Source organism: Pempheris klunzingeri, chromosome 3, assembly GCF_042242105.1.
Source record: "Pempheris klunzingeri isolate RE-2024b chromosome 3, fPemKlu1.hap1, whole genome shotgun sequence".
In the NCBI taxonomy this organism is placed as follows: Eukaryota; Metazoa; Chordata; class Actinopteri; order Acropomatiformes; family Pempheridae; genus Pempheris; species Pempheris klunzingeri.
In genome coordinates, this window is record NC_092014.1 from 13,974,587 (window position 1) to 13,988,286 (window position 13,700).

The 13,700-nt window shown below is 43.3% G+C and overlaps 1 protein-coding gene across 1 annotated transcript; it reads right to left on the minus strand.

The window, feature by feature from the left end:
- Positions 1-87: 87 nt before the first annotated feature.
- Positions 88-13,579, minus strand: n4bp2 (NEDD4 binding protein 2). The gene is given in 17 exon segments (XM_070827603.1): positions 88-1,339; positions 1,431-1,554; positions 2,720-2,888; positions 3,128-3,304; positions 3,476-3,602; positions 3,773-3,897; positions 4,024-4,247; positions 4,601-4,646; positions 5,220-5,305; positions 5,530-8,249; positions 8,677-8,817; positions 8,950-9,026; positions 9,190-9,278; positions 9,479-9,603; positions 10,714-11,719; positions 13,132-13,386; positions 13,389-13,579. Coding segments are annotated over 17 exon segments (5,568 nt in total). The 5' UTR covers positions 13,420-13,579; the 3' UTR covers positions 88-1,293.
- Between the last annotated feature and the right edge of the window lie 121 nt (positions 13,580-13,700).

The following is a 13,700-nucleotide window of genomic DNA, read 5'->3' on the forward strand; positions in this document are numbered from 1 at the left end:
TCAATTATACTTACCTCCTTTATACATAGACTAATATTAAATGAGTAAATCTGGGAGAGAAATATTGATGGAAAGTGTTAAAACTGTAAACATATAGGATTTTATTCCACAATACAACATTCTCCGTAAAACCATTTGACCAAATGAATAAAAAAATACAAATTTCTCTTCATAATTCATTCACAACATTATGTACATCGATAAAATTTCACTAAATTGTCATTGCACCTTTGAGAAAAACATCACGTAGAAGAAAAATAAGCGATTTTGAAACCTACAAAACTACTGTAGCAACCTGAGTAATACTGAGGAATACACCTCCTACAAAATTTGGCACAATGGGTTAAAAAGCTGCCAGGAACAGGTTGGAAAGAATCAGCTGGCCCCGTAAGAGAAGACAACCTAACATTGATGAATCTTTACCTGAGTTTGAATATCAATATATAATCAGCAAAGCTTGGCAGCTGCTAAGACAACGGAGACTGATTGCTGCAGAACTCACAGTGAAGGGTTTTCAAGCTATTTAATGACGTTGTTCGACCCATTTAATGGCCTTTAGATCATCCGCAGAGTTTCAGGCTCACCTCCTGGTGAGCAAGACACACTGTAACAGAACAACCAAGAGAGAAGACTCTCTTCCTTCTAAGCGTTTGGTTTTGTGATAACTTCTCAGAGGTCAATTTCTGGTCAGACTGCATGCTTTAAATGTAGAGTTAATGTCAAATAATAAAAAAAAAAACAAAATTCCAATTCAATTCAATTCAAAAAAAAAGGATGGCATATCACTTAAAATCCTAGAGGACACCCTCCAAGCAGACAGCATGCAATCACAATTCAATTAAAGTTTCATTACATTATGTCTCAAACATGACTTCAGGTTAGTTAAATGACACCTTACTGAACATGGAGCCTTTAAAACCCTGGGGTTTTCATATTCTTTGAAAGGGTAAATATAAAGCAAAATATACCACTATAAAACCTTTTTAAATATAAAATGTACATACATTCTAGCTTTACAGATGCATAAAAATACCTTGTTTGTGTTTCACCCCAATACAGATACACAAAAAAAGTAACCTCCATTTAACCAAGATTGATTAAATAACTGGCATCTATATGACTGAAGTAGAAAAAGAGAAAGGGATGCGTAGAAAAAACGAAGACCAAAACTGACAGACAAACTGAACTTGGTGGCCGAGTGTACCATATTGTATCCCCTGTAATAAATGTGTACGAGTCGTTGTAGAAGTAGAGAGAGTGCTGTCCTCCACAGACTGAACCGTCTGGTTCTTCTCACTTCAGAGAGACCAACATGAGACCTGGCTTTGGCTCAGTGAACCTGAGAGATAAAGAGATTGGAGAAAAGCTGGGTGATGATGAGCATGGCGTACGTGTGTGTGTTTTGCGTGTGTGTGAGTGAGTGTGTATACCTGTACTGTTTGTTGGTGAGGTAGTCTTTAACGGCGGGGCGGATGCGGGCCACGCCCCCCTGGCTGTGGTTCCCTCTTCCTGTGATGACAGAGAGCTGAGGTCGACAGAGACCCTGCTCACAGTCTACATGGAAAGAGGCCAAAGAAACACAGACACACAGACACAGACACACACACAGACACAGACACAGACACACACACACACACACACACAAAACAGTTAACAGGAGCAATGTGCACAAACTTCGAGAGGGGCAGGAACACAAACTTCTGCAGTCACACATTCTGCTGAGTGTAGAAAAGTGTTTTAAACACCCACCCAGCACCCACAGAACCAACCCTTTACCTGCTATAGTCTCTAAATCAACTGCAGATCTAAACTGTTTGAGAGTCATGGCCGGACCCTTACTCATACGCTCAGCCAGTTTAACCCTAATGTTCTGTTTGGGCTGCTAGAGACCCGACGCCCTCTTTAGCAGTTGTAAAAGCAAACTTCACATTGTGTTTGATCCTTCATGCCTTTTACCAGTTTCTATGACAACACACTTTTGAGCTGGTGACATGTTTCAGAAGTCTGTTACAGAAAATTACAATATGTTTAAAGACAATGGATTATTCAATGCTCTATAAGAGTGATGGATGCTGACATCAATATATATATATATTTAATGTATATTTTATGTATGTTTAAGTATATTTGTTTTACATTTGGTACAGTAACAGTGCTTCATGCTCATTTCTATATTTTTTCACGTCAATAATCTGTCTCATTAACATTGTACACCCAAACTGTGGCAAAGGAAATGTAGTATTGAAAGGCTTCAATACTATATTGGGTTTTAATAAGAATTCTGCAATAATCCAAATAAAAGGAAGAAAAGTCTGAAGGAACAATTGGCTTTGGTTTGATTTTGGTGCCCAATGGTCTCGGGGTTAAGGTGCTGACAGTGAAAGATGTTATTTCCCTTCTCATTCCCCTCACTTGGAATCAACTCTACTTTCAACTAATAAATGACAAATGTATAGAATGATTACAAAACATTAACAAAAAACAACAACAAAAAAAACATATTATATACATGCAATTTAATTAATGTTGTTCATAACTATAGACTGGAATATACAGTGTATACATTATATGTGTTCACCTGTGATACACACTTTGTGAGGATACCTGGACCTGACAGTCTCAAACGCTGACCTTGAATATATATTTTCAGTCTAACAATAAGAAGCCAAAGCTTTCTCTCTGACTACGAGTGTTTGCAGTACAGTATATGGTTTGCTACCTGTGGTTTTATCCTGTAAGACCTTGGCCAGATGCTCCAGGGCCTCATCTACATGCAGCCCATGGAGATCCAGGACGTTATTGGGCAGCAGCGATGAGTTGACCCTCTCAAAAATTTGAACTGCTGCACGGTGATTGGCCTCATGCATCTGCTTGCCATGCAGGTGTCCCTATGAAAGAGGGGATGTGAATGAATTCACTGTAAGCTGAGAATTTATCAATAAAAGAAGACCTGCACTAATAAGAGTAAGCTGAACGATAAAATCAGGAGCATTACCTCCAGCTTAGTATATTTCCCCCCACCCCAGTTAAGCAATAAAGTTATTAAATAAAGCAGGAAAACATTTCAAAAATACATACAAACTCCTTCATGGGTGAAAATATTACAGTGAAGCATTCAGGTCCTCACCTGCTGAGCATAAAATGAAGCCACTTCTTTGCGTCCTTGCTTGAAGGCCTCAGCAGCCTTGGCAAAACTCTCGAGCTGCCGACTCCTGTGTAGACTGGCCTCGGCCCTGAAGTCCTCATACTCTGGGTCCTCCATGTCCTGATAGTTGGGAACGATGGACTCAGGGGGCTTCTGCCTCTGACAAATTAAGGGAAAGAGTGATACAGACAGCTGATTAATCCATCAGCTCATATCCTTTCCTCTACAGTGACACAGTTGTGATGTAATGTAGATGAACTCTTCATAAATATAATGCATTATTGTGTATTATTATTGTGTGTGCGTGTGTGTGAGCATGTGTGCGTATACCTTGTCTCTCTCCTTGCTGGCTGCTCTGTGGTGGTCAGACCGAGGTGCCTCTGGGGCGACCACCGTCTTTACAGGCTCCTCACCCAGTAGAGAGCGAAGAAAAAGCTCTGTCTGCTTCAGGTTATAACTATGCAAAAATGAAAACATAAACAATCTAGAAAAGAGTATAGAACAGTGCTTCAACACATCATGTTTGCTTTATCAGCCTTTACTAATTGTATAATAATGAAGTGTTCTTGTCGTACAAACAAGTGGTGATATATGATGGTAATGAGGGTCTCAAGGTTGTTTTCTCACTTGTGGTCTCTGAAGATGTCCTGGAGGAAATGTCTGTCAATGGTGGGGAAGAGAGTGTACAGTTGCTTCTCTTTCAACAGGACGGCTCCATCACGCCGGTCGAGGTCTGCACGACTTTGTCTGGTCTGAAAAGAGGCAGGTTGGGGTTAGAATGTGAAGAACAGAGAACAAACCAGCGGGATAACATTATTCAACAGGTTTGTTTGATATAAAACACAGAGGCCTGCAGCTACAGTTGGCATGTTTGCTACCTTTTCCACATTCTCCTGCAAAGCCTGCTCCTCCTTTATAATATCTCTAAGAGAAACATGTGGGCGGGACACATTCCAGTGATCCATGAATGGCATCTGACCACTGCCCTCTGGTTGGCTGTCCAGTGACAGGTAATCATCTGCACTAATCAGGAGGCGTGCTGGCTGAGTCCAGTCCTGTGGTCCAGGTTTGGCCACCTGCGACTCACCCCAATGTACCGAACCTACACATTAAAGGTCGACATTCAATGGTTAAGAAACAAAATTATTTAATTATGTAAAAAAAAATGTTCCCAGCAGTGATCTAAATGGATACTTACTTACTAAAGGCTTTTGAATTCAGGATAAAACCACAACACTAGCATATGGACAAAACAGATACAGGCTGAAGAAGTGAACTGAGAAAACAGTTGCAGGTTTCTGTGTGTGTGTTGTATGTGTGTATGTAACACAGTACTGAGGTTATGCAGAGCAAATGTGTGCTGCTGTCATCATTCTGTGATATTCCATGGTGTGTGTGTGTGTGTGTGTGTGTGTGTGTGTGCGTATGCGCGTGTGTGTGTGTGTGTGAACTTACTTTCCTGAAGTAAGTGAAATGAAAGAGTTGCCTGTCTCTGCTTTTCCTGTAAAACAGCATTCATAGTCAAATGAATGAATGGAGACAGACTCAAACGGGCACACAGTGAATCAGAGTATCAGGGTAGATTCAGCAGCTACAGAGCAACATTATAATTCATTATAGTTCATTTTAAGTCGTGTTTCTGTCCTCCTGGTGATTTTAAGTCCTACACACAGCCTCTTTTACCTCAGTTTCTGATCTCTACCCACTCCTGAGGGACATATCTGGCTACGTAGCTCTAGACGCGCCAATACGTTCACCACCTTGTCACCAACAGTGTCTGTCTGCTGTATAGTCCTGAGCAGGCAATTGTGGGTTATTTGAGCTTTTCCTCTGAAAAGAGCTACCTACTGCGACAACACAGTGACAGCAGTGAGAATGAATCAAAACAGTGATGTTTCATGCCAAACAGCTAAACAAAGGGCCGAAACTTGGTATAAAGCTCTGTAAAGCTGAGTGGAGCTGCAAATTTAGGAGCAATAATCTGTAGGTTCAACAGTACGAGCAAACCTTTACACATTGTCATTTGAGACATTTGAGATTTGTTGTCATGCAAATATCAATTATAGCCGCTCACCTGAATGGTTTCCTTCCACTTCTGGTGGAGCAGTTTAGCCAGGTTCAGGTCCATCTGCACCGCAAAGTCATCAGTGGAGCAAGTGCCTGAATATTATTGACCAGAGAGGGTGTCAGGTCTGAGTACCAGGGAAGTATAAAAACTGGTCTCTTAGTTATTGCTTCAGCAATTCATGAATGAAAACCGAATGCCTCAATGTGTTTCAAACAGAATACTGTTACTGATACTGATACAGATACTGAAGCCTTAATACCCTCATCGTCATTAAACTCAGTGGTATTTTTCACTGTGATGCCCGTGTGTTAGTTACCTGGATCTACTCCGACAGGACCAAACAGTTCAGCTAACTGTAGTGCCAGCTCAGTGGGTAGCTTCAGCTCCACGCTCTGAATGTCCATGTGATGGTTCCTTCTCTCCTTCTTGAGCCTTCTTTGAGTCTTCTCTTCCTCCCTCTGTCTTTCCTCTCTCTCTATTTCCTCTAGCTCAGCCTGCAGAAGCCGGTGGACCTCATCCATGCTAGCGATCTCCTCCTCAATTATTACTTCATCATCAAAGCTTCCACCCCAAGCGCCGCCCTCAAGGTCAACTGATGTCACTGTGTGCTCGGTGTCATCGCATTTTGCTCCTTCGTTTCCAGCTTGAGGAAGACCCAGTTCTGTTTGAGGATATTTTTCCAAGTGTGAGGTTGAATCACGTTGATCTTTGTTTCTAACTGGAACAGCTCCAAAACTGAGCACATCTGCATTATTGGAGCTCACATCTGACTCGCTAACAATCCCAAAAGTTGGCTGCTGAGTTCCCTCCTCAAGCCCAGATGGCCAATCTTCAGGTTGATGCTCATTTAACACATTAGGACATAACGGGGTCTCTTCAGATTTGCCTAAAGCTCCACACTCACTGGATGCGTTATGGTCATCTTCATCCCCCGTGCCATCCTCCTCTTTCTCACCATCATCATCATCTCTGAAGAACCTCTCTCCAGAGTCCAGCAGCAGGTTGGTGGTCCATTCTAGGTCCTGATGGCATTTGTCATAGAGATCTTCTAATGTATCAAAACTGACCAGTTTAAAATGGCGGCTGAGAATCCGCAGGCTCTCAAGCCGGTTATGAATTGCCCCGAGCTCTTTCTCCTCCACCTGTGTGCCTTTCTCATGCACAGCGTGGTAGGGCACCTCTCTGTGGCCGGACAGGTGAACTGCAGAGGACAGCTCCGGCACAAAACGAGAAGAGTCTCCAGACAGGACTGTGATGTCACATGGGTGGCTGCATGCTGTGACGGCGGCATCATCATCAGGCATGTCTTGATGATTGAGACGCCAAAGAAGGGCGAAGTCTTGAGGTTCTGTCTGGGTGGTGCAGCCTGTGTCTACCAGATGAAGAGGGGAAGGAGGCTGCAGGAGTGCCTCAGTTTTGGACAGATCAAGGTTTGGTTTAAGGCTAAGCCTAGTGTTACAGCTAGGATTAAAGCTTGTTTCATTATCTGTGCTTATGATATTCTGACTACTGTTTATATTTTGGCCAATGGTATTGGGACATTCAAGAGAGTTCAGTGAAGAAGCGGGGCAGTTTTGAGTAAAGGTGAGGGCCAGTTTGCACTGTTTCCCCGATCTACGACCCTGACGCTGCTTTCTCTCCTGGCTGCCTCCACTGAGAACACTGCTTTCTGCTTCCACAGAGCCCTCACACACAGGACTCAGAGATACCTCACCAATATGACTGTCATCTGCCTCAACTCTAGTCTCTCTACCATTCTTTGTGGAGTTACTCGTTTCCACATCGGTGTGACCAGGACCAGGCTCTGTACCAACCTCACCGCCAGTATCATGGCTTCCCTCTCCATTATGGCAAACATTTACCTCCACAGTTTTGGAGAGGACTGGTGAATCAGCAGTAAGATCTGACAGAGGATTTGTTGGGCTGGTCGACTTTAAATCCACAGACCCTGTTTCTCCGCCAATCGCCACATCATTCTCTCCTGTGGTGCTACTCGCTTCATTTCTAGTTTTGAGTCTCTCCCAATGATCAATTCTCGATTCCCTGACCTTACAGGAGTCGGCTGCCTTCCAGTCTAACACGCAGTCAGGTAATTCACTTCTGCTGCCGTTAACCCTGTTTATGTTTTGTTCTCTCTCCTCACTGTTTGGTCTGCTGCTGTGGGATTCCTCAGACCTGCCACCTGCCTTTTCCTCTCTCTCCAATTCCTCTCCAGAGCTTGGGGAAATGGAGGAGGAACGGGAAGAGCCGGTGTGTATGGCAGTTTCGCCCGTCTGAATAAGGTCAAGTAGCTTCTGAAACTGTGTTACGTTGGGCCCTAACTGCACTTGAGTTTTATTTTTGTTAGCTTCTTGGGACACACCTTCATCTTCCTTCTCATTTCCTTTTTTATGCCTTTCTCGTCTTCTCACCTGCCGCTGTTTGAGGGAACCTTCAGAAGGCCAATCACCTTCAAAATCCAACATTTGAGGCATTCCCCTCTCTCCCTCATCCCTCACTATCTCAGCCCCTTCTGCTTTCTCTTCCTTCTTCTCATCTTTCTCCTTGGCCTTGCTGTCTAATTGGTTAGTATCTTTCACCAGATCTGCAGGCTCCAACCTGCCAAACCCAGAACTCCTACTTGGCCTTTCTCTCCTCACTCTTTGCCCAATGGACTCAGAGAAAGCCACAGGCCTTTCTTCCCCACGCTGATCTTCATTCATTACTGATTCGACAATACAGTCTGGGATTCTTTGATCTCCTATTATACGATTAAGGTCTAACTGGGCATCCAACTCAGAATCTAATTCCCCCAAATCGATGTCATTGTCCCCGTCTGACATGTCAGGGTTTTCCGTAAGTCTTCCCGTAGGTTGGAAATTGAGGGACTCTGTGGATTTGTGCGTGCCATCTTCCAGCATTTCCACCTCACTAGAATGACCAATAGATGACATGTCAGGGAGGGAGGAAAACAGCTGAGGGCGGGATTTCTTACATCCCTCAATCAATCCAGGCTGCCCTACAAGGTCAGGACAAGGTGTTTCAGAAGACACCGACCTGGAGAAAACAGATATATGAAGACAGAGATATGAACGTTACAAGTAAAATAACTAATGGTAGGGTTAGACATTTTGTCCAAAACTCTGAGAAATTTGTTCTCCGCTCTTTCTGTGTGTACAGGCACTTGGACAAAGTTCATTACTTTCTACACATCTGCAATTGTATAGACTTAGACTTCTTTAATTGATCCCCCATAGGGGGAAATTTACAGTATCAAATTATAAGTAAAGTCACTGGTAGAAACTAGATTCATGGTGGTATTGTAGTGAAATTATATAATAAAGATACAAATAATGATAAAATTGGCAGTATTCCACAATGACAGTGTATCTTAAATTAGATGCTTATACTCGTTTTGTGAGTCACACCTGGATCGTCGATATCCAAATGTGATGTGAAAGAAACAGGTTAAAGCAGCACTCACTGTGAGCTCCTGTTCTCCAGATGGACGTGTTGTTTGAACTCAGGCATCTGTGACCCCATGATGGACGGGACTGTGACGAAGCGCTCATATCTATTAAGCATGCGTCGGATTGATTCCAAGGGCACATTATGGGAGGTACGTCTGCATACACACACACACAAAAGTGGAATATTTAACATTGTCTCCAGCAGCATGTTGTGCAAAAACTCACAGATTTAGTTGACATTTTACATTGAAAACCAATGCTGCACTAAATTCCTCTATCCCTCTCACCTCTCCAGTTCTTTGGGTTTGTTCTTCCACCAAGTGTCCGGCTCTCGGAACAGCACCTTGTATCCATGTTTCAGTGCCTAAGACAGACCGGGGACCAAGAGGTGCTCAAGTCACTCGGAGCACAGCCTAAACCATTTACAGTGTTTAGAGGGGTTTTATGAACCTCTTCTCCAGAGCAATTAGTGCCACAGCAGAATGAGTTAGCCATGTGTGTGCTGTTACCATGCTGTACTGACTGACCTGAGCCACGTAGGGTTTCATCTCCCAGGCCTGCATGTTGGTGTTGTCAATTATGATGGGGTTAGCGCCCCTTTCAAAAGCCTCTTTGGCTGTAGAATGAAGTTGGCACAAGAGAAGCAAACAATAAGTCATTTTGGTGCAGCTGTGGTAAAAAAAAAAAAAAAAAAAAAAAAACAGCACTTAAAGGAAAACAATGGCAATCAATTACATAGATAAAACGCCTTTGAAGGAATTTGACTTGCTACAACTGCATCATTTCTTATCAAAGCCGTATGCGTGTGTTGTTTACCTCGTTTATGGTTCCAATCATGAGCCTCCCCCAGAGCAATGGGATCAAACTGATAATATCCATGTCGAACGAAGTAGTCATCAGTGCTCAGTTTAACGCCACCTGGGTTATGCTCGACCAAGGCGCTGTAAACACACACATGCAGAAAGCTTAAGAACAGCTTTTTTTTTTTTAAAAAAAAGCCCACGACTCTTGGGCACATTGGCAGATAAAGTGTTTCTAAATGTGTGGCTCTATTTGCTACAATGCTACTTGTGTAATAGACTTGTGGTTAATCACCTCATCAATGACACATCAGATTTATTTTATATCTACACAATGTGATCTTGTTAAGTAGCTAACAATCTACCAGATCACCACTGCCCTGATTTCTGAAATATCTGACAGGCGCCACGGCACTTACACACAAGGGTTACAAGTGTATTAATTTCAACATCAACACTGATTAATGTGCTAAAATAAACTGCTGGCAAGTCGGTGAGTAAAATAAAATAACCAAGCACTTTTTTCATTTAACAACACCCGAACGGAACATGCTTAAGATGAGAACATTTCTTGCATCACAGACATTTCAAATTGCAAACACGTCTGAATTAGCAGACTGTCAACTAGTATTTATAGCATTACTAAATATCAGCAACATTTTTCCTTGACTGTGTCTTTTTTATTATCCGGATGCTTTTTACACAAACAAGAAAATTAAGAAACTTTATTTACCGAGTACAAAGTATTTTAGAGGAGGAAGACAAGAGGTGCAGTCATTTAGCTTCCCTGAGACTTCCCAGGAATCTGTTTCAGAGTCAAGTTACCAACAGCCAAATCATTATCACCTTCAGTTTTCAGCCTTGACCCTGGCATAGCCAGAAGTCTCTGCTCTAAAGACCTGAGGCCCCTTCCAGTGATAAGATGTACCTGACCATGTAACGCCACGTGTCAAAAGTAACATTTTAAAAATCACTCACAAAATCATTCAAACTCAAACTTAACAGGCCAACAAAACAAAAGTGAACAATCTTGTTATAAGGTGTCTCTGTGATTTAAAACCAAATGTACATACGTTTGCAAGCCAAATGAGTATTTTCTAATTAATGTCTCCATGCACAGTCTCCACTCTGCTGGCTGCAGCTGTGACGCAACTGCAAAACCACCCTCCTGAACAGCATATGTTACTATAGAGAATAGTTATTTAGATGCAGCTATTTTAATGGCTACTTAGAGCATCCCAACATTCTTACCTTGCCACGGTCGTCTTGCCAGATCCTGGAGCACCACGTAGCAGCACAAGGACCTTCCCTTCCAAGCGAAGCCTGTTGTACTGGGCAGGACGATGTGGGGCAGCAGGCAGGGCCCAGGACTTGGGAATAGTAGCAGAAGGTTTGAGAGGTGCTTGGCTGATGGGGCCCTGACTGAGCCAGGGAGAGGCATGCCTTGATTGGCTGGGCCAGTTGGAGGGCGTTTGAGCCACAGGGGTAATGAACGTTTGAGCCACGTTTCCATGGAGATGGGGAGAAAACACTGGCGCCTTCAGGTTCCAGTGTGATGGCCTGTAGCCTAGTGGCTCCTGGTTCAACATGTTCACCTTAGATCTTGCTCCTCCGGCTATCCCTGTAGAGGGCATAACCCCAGCTGCGTCTGACGGGTGTGACGAGTCTTGCTTTTTATACACCTGGAAAGCCGAGGGACGTCCAGAAGCTGCCAGGTCCAAAGGAGGTTTCGGCTCGTCTGCACGCGTCATCTGATGCGTGAAATCCACCATCAGCCGCTGCTCCTGAGTGGTCTCATCTTCCCAAGTGTTGAGCTGGTCAAGCGGCGAGGAGGCTCCAGAAATATGCTCCACCGGGCCACCCACTTGGGCTTGCTGCTGGGTAGAGGGCCCTCTGGATCCAGTCTGCAGGCTGGACTGAAGCAGCTCAGGGAGGACCCGCTGTGGAAACGATTGTGCGGGCAAAGTGGATAAATACTCACTGCTGTGGTGCTCTTCCCTAACATCCTGTTGTGTGGTTAATGTCTCTAACTCCTGATCGATTAACAGGTCCAGCTCCTCTGTGAGGAGGTTGTTGGAGGGAAGAGAGAAGGGCTCTGATGGTCTGGAGGAGTCTGGCTCTGCTCTAGTTTCAGAAAAATGGTGTGGGTTGAGCAGGACTGCAGCAGTGCGCTCTAGGCCAGAGACAGGAGAGGGTATAGGGGCTGCAACTTCAGCAGCCACAGACAGCTCCAAGAGAGAGTCCATTGCATTTTCAACTGGAACGCAAACAGAGAAAACACAGACACCCAAGACAAAGACAAGAGCAAGTCAGTGGATTTTACTAAAAGTAACCTTTAAATCTGAAGAACCAAGTGAAAACATTAAAATAGTTGAAACGTAAAGTACATTAGAATACTTTTTTTTTTTTTTTTTAAAGAATGAACAAAACAAGTCTTTTTATAGCACAATGTAACTGATTAAAACAATTTCATACATACCTTTACAGCAGTGAGAATAACAATAACACAACTGGCTCTTTGGATAAGTCCTGTTACAGAACCTGGCTGTCCTACTTCTAAACCTTCTCAGTCTATTGAGCTTTATAAGCTGGTTTAATTTTCTGTAATGGGAATCATTCAGTTGCAACTCTCTTTCAGAACAGCTCCACAGTCATCTTTGCTCTTTATACGGTAAACATGGCAGTGGAGATTCATGCAATGTAGACAACTAACACCAAAAAGTTTTTTCTCTGTAATTATGTGAAAGTTTTGTAATACAATTCCTGTTCAGACAGGACTTTGAAGTGCCCCTCAGACTCAGGAGCAACTTTTTACTCTTTTAACAGCCAGCAATTCACATGACAGTTAAAAGAAGTGTCTGTTAAATGCCTTGTACGCACATTAATGTCTTTTATTAAGTCTTGCTTGCAATTTCGATTTTTTTGCACTGACTTGAGAATCACTTGGAGACACTTAACGGCACTCTGTAAGTAGATCATATAGACAGTCGAGTTATTGTAAACTTCTAAAATTTCTTTTCACTAGATTTTTATTTTGTTTTATTTTTTGCTTTGAATTCAATTTAATCTTTATTGTTTAAAATGTTTAGCTTGACTTTTAGCTTGATTCTCGAGTTTCAGTTTTAATTCTACTCTTTCATTATAGTATGGGGGGTATTTGTCAGGATCAAGATTTATGAAGTTCAGAACTGGTATTACAGTACAAACACCACATTTTGTGAGGGTGATTGATGGTAGTCATCTAGTCATCACAGTCTCAATAAACATATGAACAAACACATCCTGATTCTTGTTGTGTTGACAAATGTAACTAAATTGCCAAAAACTAAACTCATTTACTTTATTTGTTAGTTTTCTAGGTGCACGTGATGTCTAGTTTTTATTAACTAAGATGTTGTCTCACAGCAATCTTTACTTTAGTTTCAGTTCACCATAATAACCTTGCCAGGAACAACAGGTGGATGAGGCTGAGTGGGTTGGTGAGCCAAGAAATGCAAGGTGCAGTTTTAGATATGTCTACTGTCAGCAATACACATGGGACCTCCGCTTTAATGCAGTCTGGTGTAGGAAAATGCTTCAACCCTGTCAGTGCACTGCTAATCAGTTAGCAAAGTTAGCCCACATATCATTCCCAGTGGTCCCACAGCAGGTTCCTGTGTTCAGTGCTACCTTTAAAGTCGCACTCGGACAGCACGATGTAAGTAACCTCAGGGTCCAGGTGTGAGAACATCTCCTGCATGCCTTTGACGATTTTCTCCTTGTCGGAGCTGGACAGCGAGCTGCTGGATGGAAAGTTGTTCGCCATTGCGCCGTCAAATCCCTGGGGCAGTCGGTAACCCGTGTTGCGGCCGAGGCTTCCCACCTCCGGCGGCCCGCCGGGCACTCTGGCCGGGCTCTGGCCGCTTTTCTTTCTCCGAGGCATCCTGTGGTCGACGTGTAGCCGCCGGCTGCTCTCATTAGCGGCTACAGGGAGCTAACTGACTAGCCGGGCAGCTACAAGAAGGTGGCCCGCAGCTGAAGACATGCTACTGTGGTGTCGGGTAGAGTAACCGAAGTACAGCGACTGAAGGTTATGATATCTAACAGCACTCCAAGCGGTGGAGACACCACAGACTGAACGTACACATGAGAAAACGTAAAGAGAGCCAAGTGCGCCACAGAGGTTTGCACCGGAAATCAGGGCAGAAACTTCAAAATAAAAGCTTGTGTCCTGCCACATGGTCCCTGTTTGAGTGATA